Source organism: Sturnus vulgaris, chromosome Z, assembly GCF_052056855.1.
Source record: "Sturnus vulgaris isolate bStuVul1 chromosome Z, bStuVul1.hap1, whole genome shotgun sequence".
In the NCBI taxonomy this organism is placed as follows: domain Eukaryota; kingdom Metazoa; phylum Chordata; class Aves; order Passeriformes; family Sturnidae; genus Sturnus; species Sturnus vulgaris.
Genome location: NC_142283.1, coordinates 58,900,953 through 58,918,550, shown reverse-complemented (window position 1 = coordinate 58,918,550; position 17,598 = coordinate 58,900,953). Strand labels below are relative to the sequence as shown.

Sequence of the window (17,598 nt, the reverse complement as noted above, 5' to 3'; positions counted from 1 at the left end):
ATTGTGAGCTGTTGTCAGGGCTAACTGGGTCCTATTGTGACTGAAGATGTTGCGCAAATTGAGGCAGATGGCTCTGATTCAGACACGTGTCATTCAGAAAGAGGAGAGGAGATTGGCCCTGCAAAGTGGGGTCAGACGGGGTCACAGACCTGCTCTACACTTGTTAGTGTTTTCAAAAGCCCATGTGCAGCAACTTTGTTGTTGAGAAGTAACCAAGAAGGGGTGGGGGGAGAGAGAAAGCGTGTTGGACTCCTTGTGGAAGATGGAAAGATGGACGCTGTTGCCATCCTCTTGCTTCCTGTCTCTTGGGCCTGGCTCTGCACACAGAATGAATTAACAGGATTGACAGAAGTTCATTGTGCCTAAAATGGCTTTTCAGTCAATTGTGGTGCTTAAAAGGCTAGTTTTGCTTTTAATTCCATGTAATTAGTGGGTTCTTCATGTCTTGGAATTTAGTAAGGGTGCATTAGTCCTAACTTTTGTCTGTCTGATTCGTTGGTAGTTTTTATGTGCTTTGTAAGATTTTTTTATGATTGTAAAATATTTAAAAATATTTGTCATATTTTCATGGTTCTTGAGATAAATTCACAGATAGAATAACTCTGCCTTGCTGTCACTGTCATTTCAAGCTGATTGTTTTGTATGTTTATAATGTTTAGACACATTTCAGAAAGTACAACAGTTTGGCTTTTTTTATGTGTTCTGCTACATTTAACATAGTTGTATTGTTTTTGAGGCAGCAAATAATGAAAATCCTTGGAAAATTCTATCCAGCAGTAGTCAGGTTGTCAGTGTCTATGAATATTGTAGATGAAGTGAAGACTTAATATTTACATTTTAAAATTATTTAAATAAGATTTAGTTTGTATTACTAAATACAACATTTTGCATGATACTACTTTACCCTTCTAAAATGCAAAAATATTTACATAAATTATGTTTGAAGAATTTATGGGAGGTTTTATGGTTTATCACCTGAAACACATTAATGAATTTTAAAGTATTTTATTATATTCGAGCTCATTTAACTCTTGGAGAAAGAAACGTTGGCAGTCTTTGACCTTAAGATCCTCAGTGATTTTTCTCTTTTCTTTTTTTATTTTTCCTTTTCCCTCCAGGTTTGCAGCTAAGACTGTGCACAGTGGGTCACTGCTGCTAGTCACAGTGGAGCTGAAGGAGAGCTCTACAGCACAGCTCATCATAAACACAGAGAAAACTGTGATTGGTTCTGTTCTGCTGCGGGAGCTGAAGCCTGTCCTGTCCCAGGGGTAACCTGCTTACATCTGGACTTCAGAATCTGGCACACAACAAAAGTGCCTGGCATCCACTGCTGCTGCCTTTCATTTATAATAATAGCCCTTCCATCTGGCAGTGGGGAAAGAATACACTCTTGACATTCTTGTCTTCTGTTTTAGAATGCTAGTGCGTATCTATCATGTATGCAAGTCCTTTCCTTTTTTTCTGCTTGCTAACCAAAGAACATATATTTTACTGTCAGTTATCTGCGCTTTTAAATGTATTTCCCATTTGTTCTACCCTAGTCCTTCCCTCTCTTTTCCCTGCCCCCACTACCTTCCTTCCCCGTCAGTTTCCACTCCCCTCCATAGTGGACAAATACTAGGTAATAAAGTTCAAAGGAAATCACACTGCTTGAAAACCGAGCTCAAATGGCAGGTGGGTTCCAGCCACATACACAACAAGTATGTGGTTCAGAGAGAATTTTGGTGTAAGTGTGAAAACACCGTAAGTACAGCAAAATGGTGTTTGTTTTCTAGAAATGCTTGTAAACCTGAACTCATCTATTGAGAACATTGTTCCTACCTGCTGTCATTTTCTCAAATATTTTGTTAAGATGCTAATAAAGTAGTGCCTATGAACAGAGGCTCCCTCTTTCTTGTTTTAGTAGAAATTCGATAACAGACATGCTGGTATTGTATATACCTGGTTAACTAAAGCAAATACAAATGAGGTGGACACTACATTCATATCAGTAAATTGTTTTTGCAAAAGTAGCCAGTGTTTGTGCTCCTGTAATAATTGTCTGCTATACGGTTACATTTTTGTTAACAAACAAAACCAGCAGCTGCCTATTTTTAAATTGGCCTACTCATGAAATACTGTTGAATTGTTCAAATGAGTATTAAATGAAATACTGATTATTAGGCTGTTGTGGCAAATACTGTCATCTAGCTTGATGAATAGTTCTGCTTTATTTAAAATTTCTTTTTTAAACTAGATAAAAACATTTCCCAACTTTATATAAACCAGGGCTTGAGGCAAAGGGAAATTCATAGCCATATCAACTGAGATAAGCCAGAGAAGACCAATAGCCTTGCACCAGTTGGTGTACCCAGTTTTCTTGGTACAGATCAGTGATTTTGTCAGGTCACTGATTTTGACCTTCCCTTCACATTCTGGTTACATGGTAGGATGGAAGATGCTGAGCATTTTCATTTCTTATCAGTTCTCCTCACTTCCAAGTAACCCAACTTTCCTAGTAACCCATCGCTCTGCTACAGAGAAGATACTTGAAATAAATGTAACCTTCCTATGTCCCCAGGATCTTTGCATGGTCCTTAGATGCCCAACTAGTGCTGTTTTAGTTTGGAATGATACAAAATACTGCTTTTTCAAAAATGTTGCATTATTTCACACTGAATTCTTCTAAAATTTTCTGTTAAAATTTAGTTGAACTGAAAAGAGGCTCCAGTGTTAGCAGAAGCAGAGCTTATTGGCAAATGCTAGAGAGGATAGGTTTTTAAGGCATTTACCTTTCACTTCTGTGAGAAATGTGGTTCTAGAGTTTGCTGTAGTGCCCAAAAAGAAACAAGAATTTTATGCCCTCAAGAGAAATGTGCATGTTCCTAATCAACGTTATTTTCTGAAGTCCTAATCCTGCAATAAGTTAGCTATTGAATTAGTTTTCAACTGTGATGTAAAAGCTATTCAAACAGATGGAAATTGAATTGTTGTAGAAATTACTGTTGTCTCAGGGAAATTGCAGATTGGTCTGTAGATAATCTTTAATATTAAGACCCAGTGAGAAGATGTTGAGGGGAAGATGCAGAAAAATGCATTCTGAGAAAGGACTGAACTGTAAAAGCTTTGACCATGATTGTAAAGGAGAAAACAAACAAGAATTGCTTATCATACGACAGTATAAAGCAAAGAAAAGCGTATTAATGCTGTGTAAGTCACACACATTGCTGAGTATTTTCTGCCTCTTTAGAGAACTTGATACATTTTAGCAGTGAAGCCCAGAAGCATCTCTAATAAGGATAGTTGAGGAATTCTGGTAGTAATTTATATTTTTCAGCACTCAAGTGGTTCAATAACTCTTGGTAGAGGTCTTTGGCTGATCACAGAGTGGTTTGCATTGGAAGATCATCTAGTTCTAACCCACTTGCCATGACAGGACACATTTCACTAGACCAGGTTGCTCAGAGCCCTACTGAACATGGCTTTGAACATTTGCAGGGATGGGGCATCCACAATTACATTGGGCAACCTGTGTTTCATCACCCTCACAGTAAAGATTTCCTTCCTAATATCGACTGTAAACCTACTCTCAAACCCATTCCCTCTTTATTTTCATGCCATTGTAAGTAGCTTTGCCATCTCTTTTCCAGACTGAACAATCCTAAATCTCGCAGCTTTTTCCCTCTGTTCCAGCCTTCTGATCATCTTGATGGGCTCCTCTGGACTCCCTCCAGCAGGTCCATGTCCTTCCTGTGCCGGGAGCCCAGAGCTGGATGCAGCCCTGCAGGTGGGGTCTCAGCAGAGCAGAGGGGCAGAATCCCCTCCCTGCCCTGCTGCCCACACTGCTCTGGATGCAGCCCAGCACACGTTTGGCTCTCTGGGCTGGGAGTGCCCATGGCTGGGTCATGTCCAGCCTCTCAGCCACAGCACCCCCAAGGCCTTCTGGGCAGGGCTGCTCTGATCTGTCCATCCCCATCCTATGCTGGTACCAGGCTTGCTCTGACCCAGGTGCAGCACCTTGCACTTGGTCTTGTTAAACCTCGTGAGATTCACATGGGCCCTGTCCTAGAGCTTGTTCAGGACCCTCTGGATGGCATCAAGTGCATTTAACTTGGTGTCATCTGTGAATTTTCTGAGGATGCACTTGATCCTTCTGTCTATGTCATTAATGAAGATACTAAATCACTGGTCCCAGTAAAGACCCCAAGGGACACCACTTGTTGCCAATGTCCATTGGGACTGAGCCATTGACCATGACCCTATGGATGTGACCCTCTAACCAATTCCTAATCCACCTAACAGTTCACCCATCAAATTCCTCTCTCCTATTTGGGGAGAATATTGTGGGGGACTGTGTCAAAAGCTTTACCGAAGTCCAGAAAAATGGTATCTGTAACCCTTCCCTTACCCACTGATGCAGCCACCCCATCATAGAAAGCCATTGGCTTGGTCAGACAGGACCTGCCCTTCCTGCAGCCATGCTGGCTGTCCCAAATCACCTGCCTGTCCTCCATGTGCCTTAGCACAGCCTCTAGGAGGATCTGTTCCATCACCTTCCCAGGCACAGAAGGCTGTCAAGGCTGTAATTCCCAGGGTCCTCCTTTCTACCCTTCTTAAAAATAACTACCACGTTTTGCCTTTTCCAGTCACTTGGGACTTGCCCTGAGTGCTGTGACTTTTCAAATGTCATGGAGAGTGGCTTGGCAACTACATCAGGCAATTCCCTCAGGACTCTGGGATGCATCTCCTTGGGTACTTTCAGGTGCTCTTGCTCTCTGTGGAAGAGTTGCTTAAAGATCTGCCAGCTCTCTTCTACTCCCTTGTCCCTGAGGGCAGTCTGTCAGGGGATCCCACTGACTAGGTTCCCAAAGGACTGGGAGTCTGCTTTCCTAAAGTTCAAGAGCTGGACTTTAACCCCTTACCCCGACCCCTATCCATCAGGACTGCACACTCCAGCCATGCATGATCCCTGCAGCCCAGGCTGTCTCTACTCTTGGTGTCCCAGTTTGCTCACTTGCACTGGTGACCAAGAGATCCTCCAACGAATTCCCTCGCAGGGCTGTCTATAACCTGGCTCAGAAGTCTCCTTAACGCGTTCCAGGAAACTCCTGCATTGCCTACAGCCCTCCAAGCTCCTTTCCCAACAGCTGCTGGGGTGGTTGAGTTCCCCCCGCAGGACAAGACCCTGCAGGCACAATGTCTCCTGTGTCTGGAGCAGGAAGGTCTGGTCAATGGGCTCCCCTTGCTCTGGCAGCTGTAGCAGACCCCAGACACGAGGTTCCCTTTGCTGCCTCAGTCATCTTTCCAGCTGCTCATGGGTGTTCTTCAGGGACAGCTCTTCACACTGCCTATTTTTTGGCTTGTGGTATAATTTGTACCCATGTGAGAAAGTAATAGCAGGCAGTAGTCCATGCTCTTGACAAGTTGGGCTACCCTCTTGACAGCATTATGGATCTTAGTCCCTGGTAGGTAGCATTACCTCTTGTGACTCTCTCAGGCCAACATGATATTGTAATTTGTAAGTTCATGCTGCCTTCCTAAAATAGTAATTTGGCAGTAAAGTTTATTTAAGAATAGATATTAAATAGCCATATATTTGTACATTTACTAAAACTCAGCTCTTGAGGAATCTGAACAAAAGCATGTGTACCTTCTTACATTAACAGTGGAAGTTGTACTCAGTCATAATTCAACCAGTAGCGGTAGCTAACGATTGTTTCTTAGGTTGACTGTATATCATTGGTACTCACTTCTTCCATCCATTCTTTTGATCATTTGTAGAGGCATATTAAAGGTTGATGCCTAGTCTAAGTTGCAATCTAAAATTCACTTTGGAGTGATTTGCTTGTACCAGGTAGCAGCAGCCCCTACCTCTGTGGGCAGCTGATCAGTCATGAGCTACACACTGAGAGCCACCTGGCTTCAGCAAATGTCCAAACCTGGGTACACTTGGAACACACCTGCATGCACAACTTGGGACACAAGAGCAATGCTAAAGCATAGTACTGCAGGACTGCAGAGGTGGGTTTTGCTAAGATGGTTAGCAATTGTGTCAGGGTCTAGTTTACGGAGTGGGAGGCAAGTGTTGTTTACTTGAATTATCAAGGTTTCAAATGCAACAGAACATTCAGAAACATATGAAAAACAGTAACAACTACCAACTCACATACGTTACCGTAAAGACAAATTGGAGTATATTTTTATTGACTTTAATCATGCTGAAGGTATTGAACCTCAAAAAGACTACAAAATTATTGTGGTCTACTACAAGCTATAGGACTAGTGCTGGAAACTCTGAATTGAAGAATTATTCAGCAAGAGCAAGGACAAACAGGTAAGAAAGTTTCTGCATAGTGAAAGATTGATAGTTTACCTTTGCTTTGCTGCCTGGTTGTTTCTACAGAAACACACATATTCTCATTAGTGAAGAGTAAGGAGGTTCTTTTTTAAAATTTTTTTAACAACTAGACTTTCAAATATAGTTACTCCAAAATAAACCATTTTGAAAGAATAGGGTGCAAGGAGAAATTGTTTTGTTACTGTTGACGGCAGAATATGAACAGAAGCTTGATGCATGACAGTAAAAATAACGTAATTTTTCTGCTTATTTTCCTTTGACATTTTATGATGTTGTATAAAAGGATAATGTATTCTTTCCCTTCATACCCTGCTTTAATTCTAATAATTAATTTCTAAAGAAAAATAGCAGAAATAAAAATGGGTCTGGAGCTAGAGACAAAATAATGGAAGATATAAATAGAATAGTACGTGAAATGATAGTGGAAATAATGGAAGTGGTTTTAGAACAGGGACATGATACAGTACAAGAAATAATGAATTACATAGAAAAGATAAATTGAGCTTTCCTGATGATCTTTTCTACTAACTCAGGAACAAGGTGACATTTTGCAACATTTCCAAAGCAATATATTTAAATTTGAGGAAGGCATTTACTTTTATTTCCCTTGTTTTTTGAGCACAACATGTACTTAAGTTCTGGTCATCCACTGTCACAAGATAGTATGATATTTACTACAAGTGGAACAAAACTGCAAGTGTACATCAGCAAAGAAATATACATATTAGATAGGATACAAAAACCTAAGGTCTCTAAATTCCCTTTATCTGAGCCTTTGGGCTCATTGCTGATATTTGGTGATAGGATGAAATCCTTTTGCACACTTTGCTTTGCAATGGTCCATTGCCATAAGTAGTATTTTTTTTTTTTTTTAATATTCAATTACTGAGCTGCCTAGTTTTGCATACAGTATCTTACATGCTTGAATTGATTTTAGCTTAGCACTTAAATGCCCTAACATGGATTCTGGTAAGCAATATACACGTAACTTAAATCATCCCAAGCCCTCATCTGACTTTCTGTGTGTGCTCTTAAACAAGTATATGAGGATTGGACTCTGTTCCTTTCTTTCTCTGACAGTTTGTTGTTCTCCCTTCCACACATTTCTGATTGTTTTAACATAAAGTTTACACTAGTTTAACACTTACATGAAACGTTTTGTAATGCAGAAGTCATGCTTTGCTATGTTTACACGTGTGGTTTTGCTGATAGGAGCCTTTGTGCATGACCCTTCGTGATAAAAGCAAGAATTCTGCTGTCTTCATCTTAGCTGGTATAGTTGTGCTTTTATATAGCACAGACTAGTGAACCTGTTTGGAAAAGAAAGAGATTGTAAATGTCACTGCATTTTCAGTCCCTCAAGTTCTGCCTCAAAAGTTGCAAGGTGAACTACTTTTCAATGGCTGATAACTCTTGAGCCCCTGCTGTGACTGTAGTGCCACAAATCCTGACCTGATCCACTTAAATCATGTACATTGTGGTGCATATATATTTATATTGCCACAGAGGCAAGATTTATAATTGCCCAGGGAGGCTGTGGATGCCCCATGCTGGAAGTGTTCATGGACAGATTGGATGGGGCCCTGAGCAGCCTAGTCTAGTGAGTGACATCCCTGCCCTTAGCAGGGGTGTTGGAACTGGATGGTCTTTAAGGTCCCTTCCAATGCAAAACATTCTGTGATTTTATGATCTTTACAAGTGGTAGTATTCTAAACTTTTTTCCATCATACATGTGTAGGAAAGAGGGCAAAAGTAACTATTTTTCCAGTCCTCTCCAGGTCCTACTCCTGGTGACTTGCACTCTCCTTTGCCCACCTTCCCAGTCATAGCTTTCAGAGAAGAGGGAAGATGATTCTGCCCTTAGCACCATCTCATGGACCATCTTTTGTGAGGTGCTATCCATCCCTTCATACACCACTCTGGCAAAATTCAGACCTGTTTTTTCTCCTTGGTGGGAAGGATTTAGACTAAACCTTCCAAAACCAGCTGACAAGTCACACTTTATGTTCAGGAAACAGCAAGAGCTGTTGGCTCTCTTGGGTCCTTGGGTCCACCTTCCCATCCTGTGAAAACACTGGTGGAGTCTGGATACGTGGTGGGAGGTGGTGAAAGTCCTTCTCTTGTAGCAGCCGTGACTGGCAGGCATTCAGCCAGGCACAGCAAATGGTAGGAGGGTGAGGGAGCACCCTGGTGCTTCCAGCCACCCTGCAGAGCTTCAGCCATTTCCTGGACCATGAGACACCCACCAGCTTGGGCTCACAGCAGCAGCAGCCTAAGCCCAGCATTTGGAACACAGCAGGCAAGGGAGGTGTGGGGAAGCCAGGACCCTTCCGAGAGGCAGCATCAGTTATTTTCCTTCTGTGACACATCTGCTGGGAGCAGTTCCAGGCTGAGAAGCCTATGCCTGTCTGAGGCCTCCCTGTTGTGACAGCTGCCACTCTTAGAGACCCTGACAGACCCAGCTGCAGGTCCACAAGGGGCAGCTGGCTCTGCCCTGGGTCACTGCAGACCCTCTAATCTCCTAAAAGGTGTCTAGGAAATAGCTTGTGTATAAGAGGCTACTCTTCTGCAGTGGGGCATTTCCCTCTCTTTGCAGATGGTGTTTAACACATGGAATAATTTGATGCTGTAGTATCTGTAATGTCCTATAATTTTCATTTTGGTTTGACGCAATTTTTGTATTTGTGTGAGGACTTTTAGGCACCTAATTGCTCTCTGCATGCACCAGCAGTGCACAGTGTGTCAGCACTTACTGAAACTGGTTTTCAAACTGAAATGGCAGTTGTGAAGGAGGTAGAAGAGAAGAAAGAGACACCAGTTTGGTTATTTCTTTTGACTTTTTTTCAATACTGTCAAAAAACCACTATCCCACTTCGTACCAGTAATTCCTCCCTCAGCTGCCTTTCTATACGTTTGCAGAGGTATCCCCTAAAGCAAAACAGGAGGATCGTTTGGGCTTAAAAACCTCATAACTTTTCTATGAGACAGCAGTGTTTTGGTGGGATTTGGGGTTCATTTTGGTGATCCAATAATTTCACTGATACAGTTTGGAGTGTGGCACCACAGACATTTGGATTTAACACAGCTAGGAAGGAATACACTGTGGGAAGGCAGAGTGTACTCCCATTCTTTTCCTCTTGCCTTTACTTTGTGTGTGTGAGCGCTAAGCTAGAACAATACCAAAGTGGTTACTTTTATCAGAAAAGAAAAAAGGCACCTCTTTGATACTGAGTCCAAAAGTAACTGTTCTGCTACATATGGATCTGTGGACCTCTGCCAGTGCCTGGGCTTGGGCAAAGTTAGTTGGTGGCTCAGCTTCATGTAATTGAAAGTCATTTTGATTTCTGCACTGTGGTGTAATTGCTGGAAAAAAACATGTTATTTGATGATTAAGATTCTGGAGTGAATTGCGTTCTTTTGGGTTCTTGCACTGTTTCTCCATCAGGGAGTTGGTTTCAGTGGTGTGCAGCTGCTGGAGTTGATTTACAGTGCTGCGGCTGTGGCTAGTCATAAATAAATCCTCTTATATAGTTGTTATGAACACCTGTTAGATCATCTGTCAGCAAAGCGCTGTTCACATTTATCATGGTGCGGTAGTTATTTTACCTCAATCCATTTCCGACTGACTCGGCCTCCATCACTGGATTACTATTACCACACCATAATCGCTCGTTTCCACTCCATGTTACAACTTGCAGATAAAAGATTTCACTACTTGGCCAAATTTCATAAATAAAGGAGCAGTTCAGTGCAGTAAAAGTTTATTTTTGTCATCATTTGTCACCCCATTATTCTATAAATCAAATGGAATAGCGCTATTGCTAGCTCAGGCGTTGCTGTCAGCCCTAGGCATGGAAATGGTCCGTTTCTTCTTTTTAGATGAGATGACATGTCTTTCAGACTTAACTGGCTTATGGCTTTGTTTCACCCATTTTATTTTATCGGCCCTTCAGAAAAATCCTTGGGGACCAGAGAGACTAAAGAAGTAAAATGGAATCAGAAAACACAGTAAAACATGCTGCTTTAGCTGTGTTACGTACATTTCCCTCCCCCGCAATCATTCATTTACAAACTCCTCTGCAAAAATAATGGATCTAGATATAAACAGCCCCTCAATGCATTCTCCAGTTTTACTCAGACTTTATCATTCATGTCAAACCCCGGGTATGAAAAGGCTCCAGAGAGGGTGGTACAAAGTCTTGCTAATGCTTCTGCTCCTAAATGGACTTCCAGGCTGCTCAGGGATTGAATTGTGGAGTTGTGCTTTTGTTTCAAAGGTCTGTGCTGATGACTTGCATTTGGAGCCTGAACCACCTAATAATATATGCTATGCCTTGCCATTCTGCACAACCAAAACCTTCAGGGCTCAGGATGTTCCTCCATGCCTTCCCAAGCACAGTCTTTGCAGAAACGTTGTTTGCTTTTTTTGGTTTTTCAATGATTTCCTAACTCTAGCTATAAAAATCTGTGCTTGGGCCATGCCTTGATTTTTGGCTCTGTGTCTGTTACAGATGTTTGGGGTTTTCTTGATTTATTGAGAATTTAAGAGATGGATCTCAGACTAAATTTGAAGAAAGCAATATTCCTTGGTTTAAAAAGAGCCGGATAGGATAATGATAAAGAGATGGGATAATAGAAAAGGGTTTATAGTTGATATTATACTTCTGAGTTGGTTCTAATTCAAGTTACATTCTTCATAGTCATTATGTAGCTCATAAATTCAATAAAGTGTTTTACTATTACTATAAAAATGACAGGAGGGGGGTTTTATGTTGTAAGTTTCGTTAGTTGCTCTTCCTGTTTTATGTTAAAGTTCTCAGGCCGTTATGTCATTAAACTCCTTGGAGTCTGAAGGGCTCAGGCCCCTCTGTTCCTTATCACTGGTGCAGTGCCTGCTGTGGGGCAAATGCCTGTGTGACCAGTCTCTGTCCACACTCACTATCCTTGTCAGTGGCTCTCTTTGCTTCCATTTTGGATTTGTTTTTTATTCCGAAGCTCAGAGACCTGCCTTGTGAGGAGGCAATTGGAGTTTCAAGATGGCTGTGGCCCCACTTTATATTCTGAGCTCTGGACATCAATTCTCCACTCTGGCTGAGCAATTCATGTGAAAATGGCCAAACCCTCTTATTGCAGTGGGTCTTGAACAGCTGTGGGAAGAACCTGCTGACAAAGGGTCATGCTGCACTATGGAAATAAAATTACTTCAGAGTGTTCACCCTTCCTTTTTCCTTCTGAGAGACACCTGCTGTGACTTTTCTCCAACCACTTTTGTTGTAAAATTAGGCACACATCTAGGTTTGAGATTCTTGTTCAGTTTGTCTGTGTGCAAATGCTTGCAAACATAGCTTTAAGCATTTGCTGTGAACGTCTCTAAATGCAAATCCAGGAAGGGTTTTCCTTTGTAATTGATGGGGGGGGGATGATTTTTTTTCAAAGGCACTGTAGAATTTCTGTTAATTCTGCTTCATTAGGGAAAAGAAGCATCGAATATCTGACCCTGGAGCCTTTGCTTTCTCCAGATGTTTGCTTTGCACACAAATAATCTGCATGAAAACAGCAACTGCTAATTCAGTGGCCAAAGTGCATCAGGACCCTAATCTAAAACCTCCCAATCCATCCAGCTGTCTGGCATTTGCTATTATAGGGCACCAACAGAGAAATGAGGCTGTGGCTTTATCACTGCACCCTGGGTGACAACTTGATTTTCTGCTTTCACCGCAGGCAGCAGCAGCCCAACATGATGGGGCTGTTAATTTGTGCATTTCATGGTGTCTGTCAGGGGGCCGGGAGAGGAGGGTTTCAGGGGAAGGGAATGGAGCATGTCCCAGCCTCGGAAGCACCTGTCTGCATTGACGGCACAGAGCACTTCTTATTAGCGTGCAGGTCTCTAAATGCAGCCCCGGGATGACAGCCTGGCATTCCCAGCACCCACACAGTGTGACAGGCGCAGGCAGCCGGTCCCATTGTTTGCCCTTGATGAGCATGTCATTAATGGAAATGGAAGAAAGTGAGGGCCACATCAGTATTCAAATAGCCTCCATCCTCTCTGCCATTCAACTGCCTGGCTCAGGCGGCTGCAGATTCCCTTCTGCAGCTCCACTTACACGTTTTCACAGATTTATTCCCATTGCATACAAATCCCCTCCATGTGGCTCTGGCCCCATGCCCCCCCATTCCCCTCACATGCACAAACATGATACATGTTCTCCAGCATCATCTGATCCACCAAAAATAAAGTTGGTGTTCTTTCCCTTCCTCCCTGTTTTGTGAATTGCTTAAGTACCATTACCAAATACTTGCTATTTACAATCCAGGAAATGGAAGATGCTATTTATTTAAACCTGAAGCATCAAGCAAAGGGTTGATATATTGTTTGTGATGTCCTTGTTTTCTCACAGGCAGCTATTGATGCTTGCCTGAGTGACCTCTTTCACTACAATACATTGCAATATGTTTGGTTTGGAACATTTCACCTAGTAGGTATGAAGTAAGAGGATTTAAGGCAAATGGAGAAATAACTAAAAATCCATATGCCTCCTTCATGACAATATTACTGAAAACATCATTAAAGTCATGCTGTTCTCCCTCCAAACCTATTTTCAAAGTTCTGTGCTTTAATAACAGCCAGACCATGGATAGTTGGAGACAAATGGCCATCTCACTGGGGCAGACCATCTTAGGCTGCCAGTACCCCTTTGATCCTGCATGTACAGTGTGATCTCTTTGGAAGCAGGTAGTGTGTTTGTCTTCTGTATTTTTATGCATGGACCATGGCAGAACACAGGTTGACCATTAGTGCTCCTGAGCAGTCCAACAAAACAAATGACACAATATCATACTGCTGGTATGAAGAATGTACCTTGAGCACACTGGCACCTGGCCAGATCTTAAATGTATGTTTTTGTGCTTTAGTTTTGTGTTAGTCTGTTTCTGTAATAATATAATTAGTGCTCACAGGGGAGGCTATTGACACTACCACTAGGATCAGTTTGCTCTTTCCAGTATTTCCAAATCATTCTCGTTACACATCCAGCTTGCAGGTTGGATGTGGTACCCCTTGCCTTTTTTCTGCTCTTGTCCTCTCCAACCAGTAATTTAACCTCAAAACTAAAGTTCTCTCCACTAAAGCTCCTATAAAAGCCTGGAGTCAAAAATGAATGTACATTGCTGGGTGATTTCCAAACCTTAGAACACTTTGTATCGCTGTTTAACCCCAGGAGATGGAGAAAGTGAGCCCAGAGATTTTCCATTTGTCATTTCTAAATCTTTAGTTAGTTCCAAAAATACATAGCAGAAGCAGAGCTTTTACAAAACATTTTGATAAGCAAAAATGCTGCTTCCTCATACTGTCCTTCCTCATACTCCTCCCATTGGTACTCTAGACTCAGAAATCCTACTGGGGTGTAGATAGGTTTGGTCTTGAATGTGTTTGCCCTTACAGGTGCTTTTCTTCCACTAGTGTCTGTGGGGGCTGCCCCAGCACTCAGTTCCCTGTAGCTTGGGTCCTGGAGCAAGTGCCATGGTGGAATCCATCTGATTTTAGCTATGATCTCTGGGAGCAGGATGGTGAAATATTTGGATTGCCACTTCGGTTCCAAAGGTGCATCCCAGCATGATGACCTTTGTGAGCACGGATGTGTTCTTTTGTCTTGGCTCCTACTGCTTGCCCTGCTCTTCTTTCTTTTGCTGACCAGTTTGGATTGCAGAATACAGGTTGGGTCTCACCTTTCTGTACTTTGTGCAAGAGCACTCTGATTTCAGTAGGAACCTCTAGGTGTTGCTCTGATATAAATAAAAATTGTCTTTGGGCATTAATTCAAGGAGGGTAGTTGAAGCTGAGTGAGACCAAGAGAAGAAACCTATAAGTTCTCTCATTTGAAATGATTAATAATTTCTGCTTAGTTTAATATTTCAACAAATTGCAGAAACTGCATTTTATCAGGCTGCTTTCAGCTCAAATTAAAAGGAAAAAAATAAATAAAAGAAGGCTTCTCCACTGTTTCCATTGGCAAACACCCCAAGACCAGTCTTTCTTCACCAGAAATATATCCAGAAATGGCTATAAGAATATGCTGAAAATGTTAAAATTAAAGCCAGCTGTGGTGTTATGGCAACTACCCTCTTCCTGGGTCACAACCACAAGCAACATCTAAACAAAATTAGGGGGCAAGTAGCTCACCTAGAAAAAGCAGAAAAGTTTTCAAAATTGATGTATCAAAAATGTGTTCTAGAAACCAAAATATTATCATCTTGAATATTAGTGGAGGCGAATTTTGTGTGGCAGACATCCTGAAACAGCATCTTGCACAATGTACGTATCAGGGACAACAGAAAGTTAAGAAAAATACTAAACCCTATTCTGGAGAAATTGGCTGCTGTCCTGCTTTTAAAAATAACTCCCTATCATTTAAAGAGTAATTTGGAAGATGTGACAGATATGCGTCTAATCTGGCACCAGAAGGTAAAACTTACCAATGGAGGACAGACTTCCATAGAAAAGGTTTATGGCGTACATTTTCAGAAACAATGAGTAATTTTAAATGCATCATACGTTGCTGGAAACTACAAAGCACCTGATTTTCAGTTCAACTCATGGTCCTCTGAGAAGCAAATCCCTGGCCCATCTTCAGTTGAACACCATAAAAGCTGAAACAAATGAAATGGACGTATCTACATCCAGCTGTACCCAGGGGCTGGCAGATAGTGACAATCATCTGACTGCAAACCTGGTCTGGAATGTCTCTGTCTGCTTGAGGTGAGATTGTGGCTCCTGCATTGTAACACCTTGACTTGTCGAAGAGCTCTTCATATTGTGCTTTATTGCTTAGCCCTCCTATGAATTCAGTGGAGATCAGAAGTCATCAACAATTTGTTTTCTTTGGGTTTGAATAAGTCAGACGTAGATTTTATCTTTGGCAATGCAACTCAGAAATTTTGTGGATGACACCCAGCGGACAGGTCCACATTCGTCATCTACAGAGCAGATCTATGCTCACAACAGTGCACTCTGAGCAAGAGGACAATTTCACAATCAGTATGTAGTTTAACCAGTCTTTATTTTTCAGTGATGATATAATTTTTCCTGTGTAAATAGCTTTGTGATTCACAGGTTAGGCCACTCCTTTGTGGAAAGGATCGTGTAACAGCCTTTGGGTAGCATGCAGACTGTCACTGCAATACCTAAAACACCCTTGGGAAGATCATTGAATAGTGTGTTCCCCATGCCCATGATGAATAGAAAGTAAAGTAGCAAGGCTAGATTTAGGCGCAGGAAGGTTATCTGACACTAAGGACAGTACAGTCACAGAATAGGCTGGCTGGAGAGGTTGTGGAAGTTCCAGAACCAGAAATCATTACCAATTCGGTAAAGAATCTGTCAGGATGATATACAGTACAGCTTTAGGACACAGGCAAGATAATTTCCAGTCCTTTTTTTTTTTTTCCTCTGTGAATGTGTAAGGAATATTTCAAATCTAGTTCATCCTACATACTCCTTGATTAAGTTTATATACTTGGACTATATCACTAGAGAACAAAAAAAGTTTGTTCAGTTGCTTTCTGCTTTGCTCTTTTCTGTGCTCTCATCTTCTGGCCAAGTGTCTGCCTTTCTTTTTCTTTGGTCTGTGAAGTGGTCATACACACAATTATGAAGATGTGAAGTTGACAAATTATGAATTAAGATTACACGCTTTCCGATACTCAGATTATTGCTACTAAGTAATACACATCAAAGGGACTCTTTTTTATACCACTAAGTACTGCTAGCTCTTGCCTTTCCAGAGGAGGAATACATTCTGTGCTGGTTCTCTGTAGCAAAATATCTGCCTATTTTGCTTGTCAGAAATGTGTACTTCTCAGGAGGTGTAAAATCTTTCTATGGAACAATTAAAAAGTAAACATTAAACTGCTAATTTTCTTAATTCACCTATTTACTCTTGTTGCATTCCATCATATCTCTCTCAACAACATATCTGAGCTGCCTCTTTTTCAGGGCCCTATTATCAAAGCAGTTCTTCATAGCTTGGCACCCATTTTGATTGCTTCAGCTTTTCTATGCATTTTTCCATTTCAAATGTTGCAGTTTATTTACCAAGAACTGTATTTGACATGTCGGAAGGAAAAAAAAAAAAAAAAAAGGTAAAAATCTGTTCTTCTTTTAAAGAACCAGGCAGATTCTTAAAAGTGAGGGCCACATCAGTATTCAAATAGCCTCCATCCTCTCTGCCATTCAACTGCCTGGCTCAGGCGGCTGCAGATTCCCTTCTGCAGCTCCACTTACACGTTTTCACAGATTTATTCCCATTGCATACAAATCCCCTCCATGTGGCTCTGGCCCCATGCCCCCCCATTCCCCTCACATGCACAAACATGTTCTCCAGCATCATCTGATCCAAGAAAAATAACATGGTATTCTTTCCCTTCCTCTTATGTTGCCTTTTTGAAAGTACTTCTTTTAACCATGAAGAAATTCCTGGTTTGAATTTCCAGTGACCCTGAAAAGTCGCTGTGTTTTTAATGGAATATTTTCCTCAAGGACTTCATCTTTGCCTTCAATTTCATAACATTTGGCACGCATTCATCCATCTTCTCTTACCGTTTTTTTCCTTCAGGAGTTCTAGTGGTAGTAAGCAGAGTTTTCCAGGAAGTCTCACTTCACTGATCCACTTCTGAAGGCAACTCCTTGGACCAACTTGCAGAACACAAAAGAAAGGGAAAGATTAAAACTATTGCCAGTACAATGCTTCCAGCATCCTCACTCGATGGCTTCTTCCCAGCACCTGAAAATAAAAAGCACGGTGAATGCTGCTGAGACAGGTAGTGTGCTGCAATACCTAGGTTCACCTTTTAAGGGGACGGCATAGTTGTATTAACTGAAAATGTGTCCTTGGTTCTCTCTTCATGTGCTTTGAAGTGAAAGTTGCTGTAAAATTAAAGTTGCTTCCCCTTTGGTTCTTCATTTCAGCTCCACTTAGTAAATGGTTTTATGTAGTGAGTTGATACCATGTTCCCACAAAACAACTCTGTCACTCCTCTCCTCATCTAGGAGATGATACAAAATATAACAAAGGCTCACAGGTTGAGATAAATACATGGAGAGATCACCCACTGTCATGGGCAAAACTGGTTCGGTGGGGAAATTAATTCATTGCTAAGCAAATCAGAGTAGAACAAATATACAATAAAAAATAATACCAAATCTTAAAAAAACTTTCCCCATCTCTCCCTTCTTCCTGGGTTCATCTTCATTCCCTTTTTTCTCT

The 17,598-nt window shown here is 41.5% G+C and overlaps 1 protein-coding gene across 10 annotated transcripts in view; it reads left to right on the top strand.

The window, feature by feature from the left end:
- Window positions 1–1,877, top strand: part of AP3B1 (adaptor related protein complex 3 subunit beta 1) — a 147,477-nt gene extending 145,600 nt beyond the window's left edge. For all 10 annotated transcript variants that reach the window (XR_015799586.1, XR_015799585.1, XM_014889596.2 and 7 more), the window contains one exon: window positions 1,119–1,877. Coding sequence is in view for 8 of the 10 variants with exons in the window: in XM_014889596.2 (XP_014745082.1) it covers window positions 1,119–1,272 (154 nt within the window). In the remaining 2 variants the exon portion in view is untranslated. The remainder of the gene's footprint in view (window positions 1–1,118) is intronic.
- Window positions 1,878–17,598: the final 15,721 nt, after the last annotated feature.